Source organism: Peromyscus eremicus, chromosome X, assembly GCF_949786415.1.
Source record: "Peromyscus eremicus chromosome X, PerEre_H2_v1, whole genome shotgun sequence".
Lineage (NCBI taxonomy): Eukaryota > Metazoa > Chordata > Mammalia > Rodentia > Cricetidae > Peromyscus > Peromyscus eremicus.
The window spans coordinates 89179062-89197851 of NC_081439.1; the positions used below are offsets into that span (position 1 = coordinate 89179062).

The window sequence follows — 18790 nt, forward strand, 5'->3', positions numbered from 1 at the left end:
ATTTTCTTTCTAAGTAACCAACCACAGGGATTTAATTATAGTAATGAAAAACTGATGTGTCTTTCTTGTTAATACTTTTCTTTGTAGCCCTCACATTCTTCTATTCCCATTCATAATTGTTCACCTCCCTTCTTCCTTCTTTTTTTACTGATTAAATATTTATTTTATGTGTATGAGAATTTTGCCTGCATGCACATTTGTGTACTACACAAGTGCCTGGTGCCCGTGGAGGTTAGAAGAGGGCATTGGATCACTTGGGACTGGAGTTACAGGTGGTTGTGAGCCACCAGGTAGGTGTTGGGAACCAAACTCCGGTCCTCTACAAAAAACAAGTGCTCTTAACCACTGAGCCATCTCTCGAGCCCATTCTACATTCTTCTTTTCCATTAATCCTCATTTAACACCTCACTCTAAGTATGGCTTAGGCCTGGCTGCTACATTCTATGATGAAGTAGTTGCCATCTGTTATGAGGAAAAGACACCTCCTCCCACTTCCTCCCCGCAAACACACATACCTTTAGGTCCTATTAAGCCAGAAGGTCCAGGATGGCCAATTGACCCTAGATGGCCAGGGGAACCTGGGAGGCCTGGGTCTCCTCTCGTACCTGAAATCCCTTGAAGTCCTAAATGTAAAATGAAGGCAGACATTGAGAATAGGGTATGGCTTGAAGCTAACCTCTTCAGTGAAAGTTGTCAAGTAGCACAGTACCTGGGGACCCAGGAAGGCCAGGATCTCCAGCAATACCAACTTTTCCATCGTCGCCCTTGTTTCCTGGGTAACCTCTGTCACCAACTAGTCCATCTTTTCCCTTTACACCTGTAAGGTCAAGATAATTGCTGGATGATTAGTCCCCATTTCCGTGGGAAAATAGGAGTGGGGAGGTGAAAGCATTTTGAGATGTTGAGGGAACTTGATTCAATGAAGGAACTCTGGGAAAGATCCTGGCGGTTGTTTTCATATTTGGAAGCTGTTCTCAATTGAGACGTACACAGACTTTTTCTGAGTGTCTTCCAGAAGCAAGAATGGTGAACTGAAATGTTTATGCACCAAAGTTTAGATGAAAATATGGAAACTACGTTTTAGGGGCTACACCATGCTAAAGACCCTTATCAGTTTGCCTGGGAAAACTATAGGTATCCACTGGATAGAAGCTGAAGAACTTGGGGCTGGTCTCTAAAATTCCTTCTAGTCCTTAAGTTCTGAAGCATTTGAGAAGTATATGCAAAATTATCTCAGCCTTACCTTTAAAACCTAATTCACCAGGCTGTCCCTTGGGTCCTGGGCTTCCAGAAATGCCAAGTGTTTGGCCTTGGTCTCCTGCAGGTATAAGAAATAGTTTTTCATTTTCTTTTGCCAAAGCAGTGTTTTCAATCTTTCCCCCTCAGTTCAGATTCAATATGGCCACAGGAGCTTCTTGACAAAACCATTCACTGAGTAAAAGGACCAGGGATTCTACCAAGCTACTGGCATGAGCTGTTCTTATACAGAGCACTCCTTCATTGGAAACACATCACTAGGCCCAGTATGTGTGAGGAGATGGTAAGTGGGACCTGAAATATGACCAGAATGGAATAGTGATTCTTGTAAAGATGGGACCTATTCTTGCCTGGGGGCAGGGGGGCTGTGCTCATCAGCTGAAGAGTTGCTCTGAGCTGAAGTTCTTTTATGCTGCTGTTTTGAAAACATTCCTTTGGCTTTGTATTATTTATTTATTTATTTATTGGCCCTGAAAGTCCCGGGAAGAGATTTTGGCAGGTACCAGTGTTGTTTGTATTGTCTTTGAAGAACAAGGAGTGCAGAGGGTGTTTGGCCAACTGGGAAATATAAAACAAATTCGTTTTCCCTCTAAACACAGCTCTGGCCACTCCCTGAGTTATGGGTTGGTAGAAAAGCTTACCTTGGTCTAGGCAAACAGATCAAAAGAGAAAATGTTCCCTACCTTTTAACCCTGGGATACCAGTTGCTCCCAGGGGACCGGAAGTTCCAATGCGACCCTGTAAGCCCTTCAAGGCAACATAGAAATCATTATTTCTGCCTGGAGTTCGGAGATGCTCACCATCTTTCTTCTCTCTCCCAACCCCTAGCCATCGCCTGAGAGATGCTGATTACACACTCTGTGTTAGGTGGGACAGGAGATATATCCTGTAGATGGGAAGGTGCTGAGCCAGGGATAGACATGCATACTTAGGGCTTGCAGTGGGGAATATTCCATCTGCAGATTACTCCTAGTCATGTCATTCATGACCTATCAGAATTGAAATCTCAGTGCATCAATGTATGGATGCATTAATTATTAAGTCTCAGAAAACGTAGGACATGAATCCCAGGTCAGGCACTCAATTTGCTCTGCAGCTATTCAGCTACCACCATTTTGGCCAAAGCTATAGAGTTATGTCACATCACCATCACTTCAGCCAGGTGTGAGGGCGCATGTCTATAGTTTTAGCTCTCAGGAAACAGAGGCAGGAACTTCACAAGTTCCCGACCAGCCTAGTGAGATCCTGTCTCAAAACTGGAAGAAAAAAACAATCACAAGGGGCTGGAGAGGTGGCTCAGAGGTTAAGAGCACTGTTTGTTCTTCCAAAGGTCCTGAGTTCAATTCCCAGCAACCACATGGTGGCTCACAACCATCTGTAATGAGATCTGGCACCCTCTTCTGGCCTGCAGGGATATGTGCAGACAGAACACTGTATACATAATAAATAAATAAATAAATCTTAAAAAAAAATCACAAACAGTAGTCTTGCTTTTGGCTCAGATTTTAAGAGCAGGGGCTGCTCTTCGAGAGGTCCTGAGTTCAATTCCCAGCAACCACATGGTGGCTCACAACCATCTGTAATGAGATCTGGCACCCTCTTCTGGCCTGCAGGCATACCTGCTGTATACATAATAAATAAATAAATCTTTTTTAAAAAAAAAAAAGAAGGCTAAAGGCTCCACAAGGAACATGAGGTTGTCCTGTTACCAGGTAGCAGGCTGTAAGTGTGCAGGGTGCTAGCCTGCATTTGGATGAGTAGTTTCCATATTCACAGGGAAATCCACCAGCACTCCCTGGCAGTTTTCTGAAACACTCTGCATCTGGGGAGTGTTTATGTCAGCTGCTTTCAGCTGTTCTCATGGTATCTAGTATGGTTGGAGGTATTTGGAGATGTACCCAGGAAAAATGCATGCCAGTTAGTGCACTGCACAGGAGACTGAGTAATGGGCTGGGCCACTATTTTCATTGGACCACTACCTTCGATGGTACCCCCTCCATTCTGCCTGTTTTCTGGCCTGGCTTCATATAGCGCACTGCTGTAGATATAGATGTTCCTAATGTGAGTCTCTGCTTACGCTGGGAACCCTTTCTCCCCCAATGCATTCCCACTTTGTTCTATCCCTCCCCCTCTGTGAGTTATGAGGACTTTAAGCCTAGAATGATTTCCTTGGAGAATGTTTGAGCCATGTAAGTGTATCCTCTCTATCAGATGGACTAATGCTTTTGCAAGACAAAAATTTGCTTGTAGGGAGTACAGGTATTTGGTGCCTAATCATTGGATGAGACTACTATTTATGTAGAACATTCCATGTATGTGACACAACGTTAAGTGCTTTGCATGTCTCATCTCATTTGATCTTCACTACTGTCTGTAAGGAGTTTGGCTATTCGTCTACCTTTTTAACGGATGGAAACATAAGGCTCAGTGAAGTTAATTAAGCAAGGCACACAAGATCACAGAGCAAATGAGAGATGAAGCCTGATGACATTCAAATTCAAGTCCATCTGTCAGACCTACTCTAGTTTATTCTGTCTTATTTATGTTTTTAAATGTGTGTGTGTGTGTGTGTGTGTGTGTGTGTGTGTGTGTGTGTGTGTGCGCGCGCAGGTACCCATGGAGGCCAAAGAATGCTTTGGGTGCCCTGGAGCTGTAATCCACAGGGCAAACTGTCCAAAAAGAACAGCAAGCACTTTTAACCACTGAGCCATCCCTACAGCCCCTACCCTGCCTTTCAAAAGCCCAGATAATCTAGACTTGAATCTTTGCTAGTTGTTGTCCTCTGAGGTACTTCAAACACCTTCCTATTAAACCATCAAGAAATCTCTGAATGCTATGCTTAGAGATATAGCTCAGCAGTAGAGCACTTGCCTAGCATGTTTGAGGCCCTAAGTTTAATACTGAGTAAACCCCCAAATCCTACACTTATTTCTAGTTGTGGTGTGGTGGTGCATACCTGTAATCCCAGCACTTGCAAAGGTGAGGCAGGAGTATTATGGGTTCAAGATCTCCCTTGACAACATAGTAAGACCATGCCTTAACACCCTTTCCCACAATCTGTGAATTTTTACATTATGTCCAGCTTAATGCGGACTGTAGGGTGCTGGCAGTGGGGTACAAATAGAAAGGTTTGTAAGGCTATTCTCCTTAAGTCCCAGAAATATTGCTTAGCAAGTGAGACTCTCTGAAGAACCAACTAGGAGCAGTTCGATACGAGCAATGTAAAGTGCCTTGCCAGCCCAGCAGGAGCCCCACAACTCATGATGAAATGGTGCCTTGAAGAGCAGGCAAGTTTTGGAGACTGCAAAGTAGGCAGGAAGCTTTACCTCACAGGGCCAATAATGGGAGCAAAAACACAGAGGAAGGGGATACTGAGGAAAAGGGTGGGAAGATGTGTCACACACACGTGGAGAGTGAGTACTTTGACGTTATCTTGAGGGCAAGGGTTGGAAGTAGCCTGGAATCAGAAAGATGGGAACCCAGGGCATGTGCCTATGTGGTGAAGGATTTTTGTTTTGTTTTGTTTTTTGTTTATGGTGAAGAGACAAGAATCTGGATAAACTTACACTTTTTCCTGGCATTCCTGGGAAACCTGTGATCCCCAGGGACCCCTTGAGGCCGGGTAATCCACTTCTCCCCACAGATCCAGGGGAACCTGGCTTCCCACTGAGGCCTTTGATGGTATTGGACTGTCCAGGAGCTCCAGGTGGGCCTGGTAACCCTGGGATGCCAGGCTCTCCTTTGTCCCCTGGGAAAGAAGCAAAACCTGTTAGAAAAAGGCTAGAGGCAACACAAACAACCTGTCTAGGTGCAGGTGTTCAAGGTCATATACCAAATGTGCTCTCAGGTGGCGGGGAAGCTGGCTTGGGGACAGGGTGGTGGAAGGAGGTGCCATTGAGTCTTTCCAACTCAAAGATTTGGCAATAGCTCAGTATCTATGCCTCACTATCTACCAGGCTCTTTCTGGGGTACCGCAGACTGTGGGTCAAGATTTCAGTTCTACAGTGGCAGTAGTCTCAAAGATCAAGGGACACTCAAGAAGAGGGAAGATAACCTCCTTGAACCCCATGTTGTCTCCCGTACTGCTGTTCTTGGGGGTGAGCTTTGGTTTTCCCAGGAAGGAAGCCAAGGGTGGCAGTAAATTCTTTCTTGAGAATGTCTCCTGAACATCCCCTGCCTCAGCACCTCTGGGTCCAAGAAATCCATCGGATCCAGCAGAACCTCGAGAACCTTTTTCTCCTTTGAACCAAAGGGTCAGCATTGGAGGTCTTGGACCGGACATGCCGACTGACCCTGGATCCCCTCTGTCTCCTGAAGGAAGGCAGATTAGGCAGTTAGCATGAGAGAGACAGTTTACACACCAAGTCACACTAGGGCTGACCTTTCATATTGTTTCTTACCACACTAACCCCCAGCCCAGTTTCTAGGCCTTTCTGTCCTCTTCCCTATCCCATCCTCAAACTCTGCATTTCTGCATACACTTTCTCTTTCACCAAACCCAAAGACATCAGTAGCTTTAGACCCTACTCAAAATTATCTTCCAACGATGCACTGGGAATATATAGCAGAGGCCTTCATTTTGGTTTGAATAAGTATCCCCCAAAGATCTGAGTGGTAATGGCTTGATTTTCAGCCATTGACTTCATAGGGAGGTGAGGGAGCCTTTGATGCATGGAGTTGAGTGGGAGGAAGTCAAGTTATTGGGTACATGTTCTTGAAGGGGACTGCGGGACTCTCGTTCTTATCACTTTCTCAGTTTTGCTTCCCAGCTGCCATGAAGAAAGCTCTGCTCCATGATGTACTGTGCCACCACAGGCCTAAAGGCAACAAGGTCAACTGATCACAGATGGAATCCTCTGAAACCAAGGTCTAAAATAAACCTTTTCCTTCTTATACACTGTTTATGCTAGGGATTTGTTGTCAGTAGTCAAAAGCTGACTGACACAGTCTATAACATGTAGTGTTAACTCTGAAGGGAATAGTCTTTTGGTTTCAAAGGACTTAATTCAGAAGTCTAAATTTTTGTCTAATACAGAGGTGGCATTCATCACATGAATGACAAAGTTGACAAGCAAAATACACTTTGAAAAACAACGTAGTCGTTTTGGAATCTCTCTCTCTCTCTCTCTCCCTCCCTCCCTCCCCCATCTCTTTCTCTCCCTCTCACCTTTTTCACCTGGAGTACCAGCCTGTCCAGGTTGTCCCACCTTTCCAAACGAACCGGAAAATCCTTTTAATCCATCAGCTCCAGGAATACCGGGAAGACCAGGTAAGCCTGGAAACCCTACTGGTCCAGAGGACCCCTTTTCACCTGTTGAAGAGTAAGACTTAGACCAGGTAACCTAGGAAACTCTACTGGTCCAGAGGAGCCCTTTTCACCTCTTGAAGAGTAAGACTTTCTTTTATTATCATTTCTGTTGTACATACACGAAAACAAAGGGAGGCCAAGAGAGGTTGAATTACTTGCACAATGCCACAGAGCTAAGAAGTTGCAGAGAAAGGATTTGATCATAGGTTTCTCTAACTCTGAAGTCTTAGTTGTTTTTTTTTTTTTTTAACCAAGCTTCTTAGTTATTACACATTCTAGGACTCTCTGAATGTGTAATAATTAACCACCAGAAGAAACGTGGGCTCTTTTGCTTTACTTCATTAAGTTCAGAGCACATGTCCAAAAAAGCCTAGGTCCAGGAGGCCAAGAGATGAGCACAACCTTGCCCCTTTGTGCTAATCAATTGTATGCCCTGCCCCGACACTAGCCATTTTCTCCTGTTTATAACAGAGATGCCACACACCTAACCACTGCTATGGCAAACACAGAAAGTGAGAGCAATCAGGCTCCTTGGTATGTGCCATGCTGAGTGATCTATATGTAGCTGTTATTGCCCTGGCTCTTTCTGACCATGTTAATCTTTCCACTGTTCCACACAGCAAGCAGTTTGAGTGACTCACATTAGGTGATTGTCTTCCTTTAGTACCAGCCTGGTCTAAATATCTTGCTACAGAAAGCCCTGCCTACTTTCTGTTTCCTGGGCAGAGAGGACGGAGCAATTTGGGCAGCTCGGAATGAATGCTCCTTTTGGGTGGCCCCTGCCCGCTTCACTGGCCTTCCCAATTACTTCACTTACCCTTTTGGCCTGGGATGCCTGGCAACCCAGTGACTCCTGGCAAACCTGGGCTTCCCAGGAAACCATCTGTCCCTTGAGAACCAGGAAGGCCTTTTATCCCAGGTAGACCTCGTTTCCCAGTTGACCCAGGTTGACCTATGTCTCCTCTTTGACCCTTCTTTCCAGGTTGCCCTGAATAGAGAGAACACAGGTCAGCTATTAAGTGAGATTCTGGACAGATTTGGGTCACTGCTTATTCCCATTGGTTCTGACTGGATGGCTTGTTGAACTTTGTCCACGACCTTTTAACAATAGCCAATGAGAGCTGCCAACAGGCTGAGTGCTCAGTTGGTCAGAGCATTAGTACCTACCACCCAGAGCACCATGCTAAATGCATATCGCTTCTAGCATGGCACAGTGATGGGCAGGAAAAGCAACCCCCTTGTGATTATAACTTCTTCCTTTATTGATGTGCTTTACCCCGGAGCCTCTGAATGGAGCTCTGGGAGGCTAGGGCTGCAATTGGACTCCAGTTTCCCGGCTCTTACACTCTGAATCAAGTTACAATGGTTGCTTCCTGAGCCAATTCGTGAAGTAGAGGTTAAAGCCGAGCTGTTGTTCGAACTTCCCAGGGAGTCTTGGATACAGGGTTGCCCTTTTAATCCCTCAAGCAAGCAGTTAAGTCAGCCAGTTCCTTGGCATTAGGTTTGAAAGACCCCCTAGTGCCAAGTACTGTAGAGACCCACAAGGCCCATTTGATCTCCCAGGTACCCTGAGTCTTCTTTCACCACGCTTTAAGTTGGTCAATGGGATTAACCTCCTGAGCTGCTGCCCAAGTGGAATGTCCAGGTACAAAGCAAGGAAATTAAAAAACCAAAGAATTCAATCAGTGACGACAGAAGTATTTGGGCTCCCAAGGACCTCAATGAATGGCTGACTTAGCTTTCCATGAAATGAAAAGCAGCAAGTAGCTGCGAGCCCCAGGATTCCAATGGGAAGCTGAGAAGAGAGTTCTCTAACAAGAGAGCTGAAGACAATGGGAACCAACCCTCTAGCAGGGGCTCAGGGATCCCTGGCCTTGTAAGCAAGGCCATGTTATAGGGGATAATCAGATAATTCCCCAGTGGGAAGTCGTAGTCGGTGAGTTTGTGGGCTGTTTTTTTCCTTTTTCTTCATGTCAGCAGCTTATATGAAGACCCCGGAAACAGAAGGACAAAGGACATAAAGCAGATATTAATGGCTCGGCAAATAACTCAGCTTCAGTCACTTCGTCCAGAGTGGGGATGATGGTACTGAGTGAAAGCCACCGTTTGCCTATAGATCTTCAGAGGCATGTTCCCTTGACGGGCAGGCCACTGGGGCATGGGGGCGCAGCTTTAGCTCTCTGTAACTCAAAGCAAGCTCACCATAGCACCAGTGAGGGTACAACACAACTCAGCACAGGGTGGATTCTTTAACAGAGAAAGGCCAGGGGCAGGCCAAAGCATCCAAAGGGAGCAGGAGGCCATGGAAGGCAGACATGGCAGAGATCTGTTGTCACAGTGCAGAAGCTAAACAGTAACAATGTGTTCTGCCTGCCACAGCCAGAGTGATTTGGGATTTGACACTAGAGAGGTCAGGAAAGTCAAATCTCCGAGATTCTGACCATGTCACACTGCCACTGTTAGTCCCAAGGATGCCTGAGTCTATGTGAAGCCTAACTAAAGTCTGTCAAGTTGGGATTCTTCCTCCAATGGACCTACCTGAAATGCCTGGAAGGCCTGCTGGTCCTGGGAGTCCAGATGTGCCCTTGATGCCAAATGTATCACTAGATCCTGAGGGTCCTGGCTGTCCTGGTGGTCCTGATGTTCCAGGGTTGCCCTTCTCACCTTTGGGGCCTAGCATACCAGACTTCCCATTCAAACCTAATGAAGAGGAGGGGGCAGATGTTCACCGCCTACACCACAGGGAGGCACTGGGTCTCCAAACCATCTTCCAGTGGAAGGGCTTGGCCCAGGCTTCACCTCAGGCGACACTGTCTTCTTTTGTCAGCGGCTTTGCAAGAACTTGACTGTTGGTTACAGCTACTCCCAGAATTACTATGATAGGAAAATGGACTCCAACCACATAAGGAAAATTTTCCTCAAAGAGAGCCGGACTAGAATGTCATTTTAGCTTTCTTGTTAATTATCCCAGATTCAGTCATGCATTTCACACATGCATTCATGCAAAGACAGTAGTCACTATAAAAGCTTTCTGTTCACTGTCAAGTAAAGGGTCAAGAAGAGTCAGTCACCCGTGGGTCCTGGAAGGCCAGAGTCTCCAGGAAATCCTTTGTCCCCTGGCAATCCCTGTAGGCCTTGCTCCCCTGAAGCACCATTTTCGGCACCAAAGATGTCACCAGTGGCTCCCTTGGAACCTGGTAAACCTGGACTGCCAGCTTTTCCAGGCAAGCCATCTTTTCCAGGAAGCCCAGGGAAACCAGGCAATCCCTTCTCCCCACGAGGTCCAGGAAATCCTAAATGTAAAGAGGCAAAAAAATTAAAAGGCCATGGATGTTTAGAAGCAATTTGTCTAGATAGAGATCTGAGACAGATTTTTTCTAATAATAAAGCATTAGCTTTAGTATTAATAATAGTCAGCAGTCTCCATTCCTTGGAGAATTTGTGCAGAGGTAGGAACTATAACATGTGAGTGGGAGGAGGTTCTAGTTCTGGGAAGCTGGGAGTAGGCACAGCTTAGAAACCTGCTCCTGTTCCTGGGGTCAGTAGTTGCTAAGGGCCCAAGTCACACCAAGGCCTTCTGGCCAAAGCTCAGTCTCTCTTGCAGTTGCTAAACTCCAGCGGTCATGCCCTCCTTCTTCTTAAGTGGGCAGAAGGTGGTGGAAAGAACAGAAGAAATGCTAGACACTAGAGCAGGTAGCCAAAGAGAAGACTCAAGCGCTAGAACAATGGCAGTTCAGAACTTGTAGTGACACACAGATTATTGGCTCTATCCTGGAGTTTCTGCTCACTGGGTATTGTGAACACGCTGAGAGTTTGTGTGACTACAAGTTCCCAGGTGATGCCGACCCAGGGAACCCAGAGGGAGAAGCAGTGGCACACTGCAGTCTTGAAGCTCAGGTTGGAACTACCCTACAAAGGGGAAGAAATGGGTAGCTTCTATTGGACTGATCTGAACTTCTTTCTCTGACCTCCAAGAAGTCCATGTGGGACATTGCCACATGACTGGTAAGCGGACAACTGCAGAGTCCTGGCTTTGTCACTAGTGGCTTTGTGAAGTATTAGTTTCCTCATCTGAGAGTTAAGAGGTTGCCTTCATTGGTTTTGCATGGCCCTTATTGTCGTGTTATGTCCTCATTCTACGGCTCTCCATTGCATTTTTACTGCAAGTGGAATCAAAGCATTTCAGCCACACCAGAGAGCAGACCTAGCTTATTGTCATCAGTGGAGAGTGAAAACCATCCAAACATAACAGCCGCAAAAGGGATGCCTTCTTTCCTTACCTGGCAGTCCTGGGAGATGAATTAAGCCCGGACTTCCGGGCCCTCCTTTACTTCCATGAGTGCCAGGCTTGCCTGGAATTCCAGGGAGGCCCCGAGCTCCTTTAGAGCCTGAAACCCCAAGTGAAGGTAGTGAGGGAAAGGAACACTAGCACAGATAGGCTCGACTCATGATGTTTAGTGCACAATTCTACTCTTTGCCGGCTTCCCCAGTCTCACTTCCCCACACCACACTCTCCAGCAGCTGTTTCCTCAGTCGCCAGGAACGCCCTCAGCAGAACCCTCATGTGCTGTTGGGGTCCTCTGCTTCCTTTGATTCAAGGCCCTTAAAGTGTGCTTCCTTTCCCTGGCCTCATTCCATACCTGGGAGTCCAGGAGCTCCGGGAAATCCTGATGGACCAAATGACCCAGGAATAATACAAGGCAAGGTGACTCCTGTAAATGATAACACATGGAACTGTGAACTCATCAAGTCAGAGAAGAGTCTCCCCTCATATGCTCCTTTCCTCCTATTCTATTTAGTGGACAACCATTATCTCCCCACTCAGTAGCTAGGCGCACACACAAATAGCTTGACATCTGAAACTCTTGGGAGGCACTACTAGGGCAATTGCTTATCCTTGTTCTCAGTGTTCAGGTGCCAGAGTATTACTTATTGAACCATTGGGGCCTGCTGGGCAAGCAGCCACCTAGGCAAAGGGTGTTACCTAACAAGGATTCTTAGAGGTGGCCTGTGCAGGAACAGCAACTTTCTGCTCACCATTCCCTTAGAGTCTCTTCCCAGCCTGGGCACTTAGGTTTCAGCACTAAGGGTTCATGATACCTCCATTATTAGAGTGGATAATTTGAAGCTACAACTGTTCAAGTTCACACCTCCACTTCTTCCTTTGTAAAAATTATAAATTTATTTTTAAAATTGTATGCATATGGGTGTTTTGCCTGCCTGTATGTCTGTGTTCCACATGTGTGCCTGGTGCCCATGGAGGCCAGAAGAGGGTGTTGGATCCCCTGGAACTGGAGTTACGGATGGTTGTGAGCTTCCCTGTAGGTGCTAGGAATTGAAGCCAGGTCCTCTGGAAGACTAGCCAGTGCTCCAAACTACCGTGCCATCTTTCCAGCCCCAACATTTTTTTTTTTTGCAAGAGGGTTTTTTTCAAAGCATGGGGCTCTTTTAAAGCAGTTCATTTTAAGTCTACTAAAACTTATTGGTCATCATTGTTCAGATATGTGTATGTCTAAACTAAGGAAATACTTAAGACCACTCCCTTGGCCATGACAGACAAATCGAGACTCCTCAGCTCCTTATTGGAAACTGTAAACTCTGCTACTCAGGGAATAGAGTTAGTCAATTTCGGTATTCAAGATGCTGAAATTAGCATTCACAGCCTTTTCAGTAGGAAATTCTTTGCTCATTCATACTGCAAATAAATAGTCTGCAGGATCACAGAGGGGAGGTTTAATAAACTACCGGGGACAGATTGTTTGTGGACTTCCTCAAGTGCCATTTATAAACAATTGCTATGCTAATTAAAATTAGTCTGTCCTATTCATTAAAACAATCCCCCAAGGTCTGTCTAAGCCACAGAGCCAATAGTTCCAATAAAAATCTGTAGCATTTGTTAAAAAACAATAACAAAAAAACCATGGCTCTAAAAAACAGGATTATCTTTGAAAATTATGTATAAAGCCTATGATTCAGACTGCTTACACAAGTAGCTGCCATTTCTCCTTTTACTCACTTTTGTTCTCCAATATAAAGTCTTGCTTAAATAAATAAAACAAACAAACAAACTCACTTGTTTTAGTCCTAAGTCAAGATTGGGAATTGAATGGTATATTGCACTGGTTATCCTGGGCTCAGGAGGCAGACAGACCTTAAGCTGGTGTCTTATTTCTGTTATTACACATCTGTATTAACACAACTACTTAAGTTCTCCGAGCCTCGTGGGTCAAAGGGGAACTACCTATCCAACCGTGTCTGTGAGATGGAAGCACTCGATACAGCGCCCAGCACCCTGCTGCGTGCTCAGCGAACGACAGTTCTCATCTTCCTTGAGAGATGTTCAGAGGAGCTCCTATAAGTCAATCCCTTGCTTTCTACCTTAGTCAGTCTTGCGATGGTACTTGATAGCCTTCCAGACCTTGTGCTCTTCTAGTCATATACCCCACAGGTATAAAGATCCTGGCCATAAGCACAAATCCTCTGCCATGTGTTGTCATACCCACCTCCATCATGTTAGACACTAAGGTGGCAGAGCTATCTCTGAGAATTATTTCCCCATTGTGGAAATGTGTTCTATTGACAGGCACCTCAGAGTGAGATGCTTCCCTGGGAGGATGCTTACAGTCCTGTACTCTGCTGGGGTCCAGAGTTTTTGAATGAAGGGAAAAGACAATCCCTGGAGCTGGTGTCGTGAAGGAACCCTACACAAGACTATCCTGCCACCCAACTAACTCCACAGCCCAGCAGTTTCAATGTGTCTGTATCTTACTGTCATGACTCTATTGCCTTACTCATATGTCACAGAACAAACTAAGTAAAATACAATTATCCCTGAGTGGAGTGTAAATGTAAAGACACCCATCTCCCCAATTTATCAGACAAGTTACAGAGATTCTTTTCACCCATGAGAACCAGATCAGAGCAGAGCTTTTAAAAGATAGAACTGATGCCACTCATCCATTCTAGGGAAGAAAAATGGTGACCAGAGGAAGGTACGTAGAAACAAGAAGAAACCAAGGACACATTTCCATCCATAATATCCCCCTCATAGTTTTGACACAGACTGCACTGCATTGTATTTTGCATGGAGGGGTTTAAAAATGAGGGAAGGTTAAGGACTTCACATCAATTTGTATTGTATCTGGCTTTTACTCTACATTGCCATGTTTTTAGCTTCACATTCCTGAATTTAGACCATTCTCAATAAAGCAAAAGTGAGCTTTATAAGTGCAACAGATTACCACATTATTCAGAATTTTCACCATGAATATCAAAATTCATCTTTAGAATATAAAGCACCTCTAGTTTTCAAGATTATATTATTTCTATTTGTTTTGAGACTAAATAACAGAGATCAGACATGCATGACTCCTTGCACATGTACCTTGCAAGGCAAGTTATAGCCCAATAAAAGTTCAGAAAATTCAATTAGAAACCCACCAATCCATCAACATATGTGATGCAGGAAATCAGCCCCTCTCAGGGACTGCATTCCACTTTCTTCCGAAGTCCCCTGGAGGTATGCACCAAGGAGCCCTTAAAGAAGTATCAGTGGCCAGTGACAGCCTCTGCATCCAAGCCTCACAATTACTCTGCCTCCAAAAAGGGTGCAATGTAGCATTTAAGATATCTTGGGTGTCAGAGACAAATGTGAACAAAAGAGAAAAGGCGTTTTTTGCCAACATCATGTCTGAGACCCTGAAGACATAGTGAGCTCTTGCGTCCCTCTGTGTCAGTCTCTTCTAGTCTGCACCGGGGGAAAGATTAGGACAGCAGAAAATGAAACCAAGACATGCGTTTGTTGAGTGCTAAGGGAGGTCTTGTGTACAGAGCAGATATACCGGCCAACCACATTCATCGTGGGCATTGAGTGGAGTGCCAGCACCCACACATAATCAAGTACACAGAAGCCCCCTGCAGTAATAACCTGGGTGATAGATTACATTGAGAATCTGGAGCCAGAGACACCATAGGGACTGTCTGTTGTCAGCGTTCCCAGAGTTTGTAATAATTCATACCACTAAGTTGAACAGCTTCTGATGACTACATGCTCTTCCCTGGCAGTGCAGATGTCTAGTCCTGGGCTATCACTGGTAGGAATAGGCAACATTTAGGAACAGCATCTTACATTTCTGTGGCAGCAGAAATGGCTATAACGCATAAAGGTGCTTTTAAATGATTGTAAAAAAATACTACATTTAGTGAGTTATATTTAGCTACTGAAGAGAAAAAAGAGAGACAACATTCTAAATGAAGTACTTGCTGCGTGTGGTGGTGTACACCTTTAATCCCAGCACTCAGGAAGAAGAGGCAGGCTGATCTCTGTGAGTTCAAGGCCAGCCTGTTCTACCACAGTGAGTTTTATTTGTTACTCATTCAAGGTTTAGGATGGGTTTTTTTTTTCATGCAAGTAAATATTAGTCTCAAGGAATGCTGTACTCTGCTAGGCAGGTTGAGAGGGTAAGAAGCATCACCTTCTTCAGTATCTTTCAGAGACTTTACAGTGTTGTCGGTAAAGGGAAAACCATTAATAGAAGCAAGCATAATTTAAGTACTAATGGCACAGTGTAGCAGTCAAGGGAAGGCTAAGTGGTAGAAGGTATTTAATTGTCTGCAATGTGCGTAAATAGAATTGAATAGGAAAGTCAGCAAGGAATAGAAGAGAAACTACGAAGGAAATGGTCTTTTGCTCACTTATCCATCCATCTAACCATCCATCTATCTTTCTCCAAAAGCACATAGGTATTTGATAAACTAGGCATGAGATAATGAGAAGTCACCAAGCAAGAAGAGAAAAGAAATAATGTGAGGCATTTCCAAGAATGAGATAACCTTAAATTTTCAAACTTCGATGACTATGAGAAATGTGGTGCCATGAATAGAAACATAGAAATCACAGAACACAAGGGCTATGATGAAGAAGTTTTCTGACTGTACAAAAGACAAGTTATGGTATGGGACCTTCATAATATATAAGCAGGAATGTTGCCTATTATTATCCTTGAAATTCATGAGGGAAAATAACTTATGGAAAGGGAGTTAAGTATCATACAAGGGTTAGGTTAGAATCCCTGAGTAATCTGAGGTTGTGTCAGTTGGGAAAGATTTTTGTCTGTTGATGGTATAACCATACAACTTAGAGAACTATTTATCAAACCTCCCACTAACTACTATGATGGTATTTACAACAGAGTCATCCATCCTCTCCTTGAACTTTCCTATGGACTATGAGCTCATAACCCATCTAGGTGGCTCTGTGACATTTTCAGATAGCTCAATTAGGAGAGTTTTCATTAAGAAGAGCTGAAATACACATTGTTTTACCTTATAAACTTACCGAAATACAGTTATGATCCATTTCCTACTTGAAAACCCTTGAGGATTGACTGTAGTGATTACAGCCAGCCAGATCTCTTTTTATGACGCATTTCATGCCTAATGAGTCACGGCCACTCTACAAAAGGTCGATTTTCCAAGTCTAAAACTATCTGATTGTATGACTCACCCTGAGCTCCATGGAGCCCTTGTTGCCCTGGCAACCCATCTACTCCTTTATCTCCAGGAAGTCCACGGGGCCCAGGAAGTCCTGGCAGCCCAATTCCTGGTGGTCCAGTTGGACCATCATGGCCCTTTTCACCAGGAAGTCCTGGTGACCCCTTTTCACCTGGGAAGCCAGATCCACTGTCTCCCTAGAGAACAAAGAAAAAGAGACTGAAAGGTCATTTAAAGACTTGTCTGGAAAGGCTTCTAACCACAGTAACAAGGTAGTCAGTGAACAATGTTTTGTGTTTTGTGAACATTCCCCGTCATTCTAGTTTATTGATCAGCCTCAGTTTGCTGAGTGGAAATGAGTCTTGCCAACTCTGGGTGATCTGACTTGACAAAAGGTTCTAGATGAGGCTAGGGGAAGAAAGCAGGAAGTGAGGATGGCAGTGATGACCACTGAGGTCAAAGAAAGCAACTGGATTGCTTGGAGGACAGAGCTGTTGGGAAGCTGAATCATTTTATATTGATATGGTTAATTGTTCCTAGTGCTTATCAAATGAGATGAGTATTCTGAGACAAAAATCTTATTTTATACAAAATGAAAGCATGGAGTCAACATGTTGGGGGGGGGAGTCAGACACTCTGTTCTACTTTATTCCGTAATGTAATGACCAGTAGATCTCCCCTAAGTCCAGTATGATGATTTATAGAGCTAATCATCCAGGAATGATCTACTCACCTGAATGCCCGGAAGCCCTGGTAACCCTGGTATTCCATCCTTGCCTGGAGCTCCTGCCATACCTGGGGTCCCCTGGGGACCAGCGTCACCTTTGTCTCCTGACAGTTTTGATCCTCTACTGATGGTTGGTTCTCCTTTTTTTCCTTTGAGGCCTGTATGACCTCTCGATCCAAATAACCCCTGAGAAAGAAACAAATGGCAATAATCAGGAGATGCAGACTTCCTAGAATCCTGGTGCTTAGCGAAGATATGACCTAAAGTAAGTGCTTAAAGATAAATTTTCACAGTGTTCTGGGCATGTGATTATGTCTCTGTCTTAGATAATTACTTCACATTTTCAGTATCTTTTCCAAATTTTGAAATCTCTGAAGACTGGGCTTCATGTTAATTTCTAAGCAATATCACCCAGCCAGGCAAACCTAGGTTACTGTGTGGAAGGGAAGGAGGGGACAAGGTTAGGTTAAATCAGAAAGCTGCTGCTTTCAAGACCCTCTGGTCAGATTGCTGCATGTGACCAAGGCCCATGGTTTACTTTGTTTTTGTTTGTTTTCAAAGGTGCTCTTAATTTATTCTCTGCAGAAGATTTTCTCCATTAATTCATCAGTACAATTTCCAATTAGAGCTTAGACTCACAAAAGGAGTGCTCCTGATTTTTCAATTGTTGAGGGAATTTCTTGTGCACCCAGTTATCACCGTGATTTGTTACTTGTCAATGGTAAACAAGAAATGATTTGACTAACTGCATGAATTTAAGCAAAATCTTCAGAGATTGTTATCATATATTTATTTTATCACTCTCTTTCTTTCATTAGGAAAACGATTGATGGGGAGTGAAGAACATTTAAAATCCTCCATTCCCCCCTCTGTACCCAAGTTAATTAAGACTTACTGGAGTCCCTGCTGGGCCAGGTGCACCCCTAGAGCCTGGATCTCCTCTAGTCCCTTTAATACCAGGTAGGCCAATGAGACCTTGTGTCCCTGGCAGGCCTGGTTCCCCATGTGGTCCAATGTTGGGGGCACCACCTTCACAAGTGCAAAACCCAGAGTCCCCTGAAGGAAAAACAGACAACAAATAAACAAATAAAAACACAAATGACAATAACAAAGAAAATAGGTGCTTTTCCAAGAGTGGTTATCCATGACTTGACAGGCTTCCCTTGGGGGAAAATCAAAAGACTTTCAGAGACTCAGATAGCCTAAGTTCACTGTCCATCAGAAGACATCTGTGCTAGTGAGTCAGTTTTTACTAGTCTTGGGTGGGGTACAGCTATCACTGAGTCTCATGCTGAGAATCACCAATTGCCACTTAAACAACTGAGAGTCTAGAATTTAATTAGTTCACATATACTGATGTGACTGATGATAGGAGCGTCAGTGAAATGCCTTTTTAAAGACAGGTCACATGTAGTGCAGGTTAGCCTCAAGCTCATGTGCCATCGAGCTCAATGTTAACAAAGCACTTCTGAAGACATACCAAGGAGTCACAATTATATAACCTAACCGATTATAGTGCTTCCATGAGCACAGTCTGCAGAATGCCAGGTGGTAACAAATGTGGTTGGCTGTATTTCCTTATGATCCTGAAGGATCTCTTCTTACTTTTAGAAACAGATCTTGGGAACTCTGAGAGAATGGTCTATTCCTTGGATTAGTGAAAACTGAGCATAAATGCTCTGAAATCCTAAGCAAGGGAGATTTTGAATTTTTCAGATTAGGGATGATTATCTGTCAAAGTCTATGTAATATTCCAGAATCCAAAGACTACAAAATCAGAATCATTTCTGATCCTAGGCATTTTGAATAGGCAAAATCAATTTGTATTTCTCAAGTGTGATCCTAGACCTCCTGAATGAACCATCTGGGATGCTGGTGTATGAGGCAGCTTGCTGGGACCTTGCTTGTTTTACTGGAGCAAATACCTTAGGTCTCGACCTACACAGAGTCCTAAGGCTAATGGTGTTGGGAAGCAGTGCCTAGACAAAGCCTTGCAAACTGGGATT

General features: G+C 44.4%; 1 protein-coding gene and 1 long non-coding RNA gene across 2 annotated transcripts in view; one reads left to right on the forward strand and one right to left on the reverse strand.

The window, feature by feature from the left end:
• Col4a6 (collagen type IV alpha 6 chain) overlaps positions 1-18790 on the reverse strand; it is a 65408-nt gene that overhangs the window by 14992 nt on the left and 31626 nt on the right. Inside the window, exons 17-31 of the mRNA XM_059250308.1 lie at positions 17680-17840; positions 16791-16970; positions 16071-16254; positions 11206-11277; positions 10846-10953; positions 9637-9858; positions 9104-9265; positions 7383-7553; positions 6425-6568; positions 5443-5568; positions 4824-5005; positions 1941-2004; positions 1244-1318; positions 710-817; positions 516-623 (exon numbers count right to left, since the gene is read on the reverse strand). Coding sequence (XP_059106291.1) covers positions 516-623; positions 710-817; positions 1244-1318; positions 1941-2004; positions 4824-5005; positions 5443-5568; positions 6425-6568; positions 7383-7553; positions 9104-9265; positions 9637-9858; positions 10846-10953; positions 11206-11277; positions 16071-16254; positions 16791-16970; positions 17680-17840 — 2067 coding nt within the window. The remainder of the gene's footprint in view (positions 1-515; positions 624-709; positions 818-1243; positions 1319-1940; positions 2005-4823; positions 5006-5442; positions 5569-6424; positions 6569-7382; positions 7554-9103; positions 9266-9636; positions 9859-10845; positions 10954-11205; positions 11278-16070; positions 16255-16790; positions 16971-17679; positions 17841-18790) is intronic.
• LOC131898986 (uncharacterized) lies at positions 16129-17873 on the forward strand. The gene is made up of 3 exons (XR_009376049.1): positions 16129-16329; positions 16941-17049; positions 17603-17873. It is a non-coding gene; the product is annotated as an uncharacterized LOC131898986 (long non-coding RNA).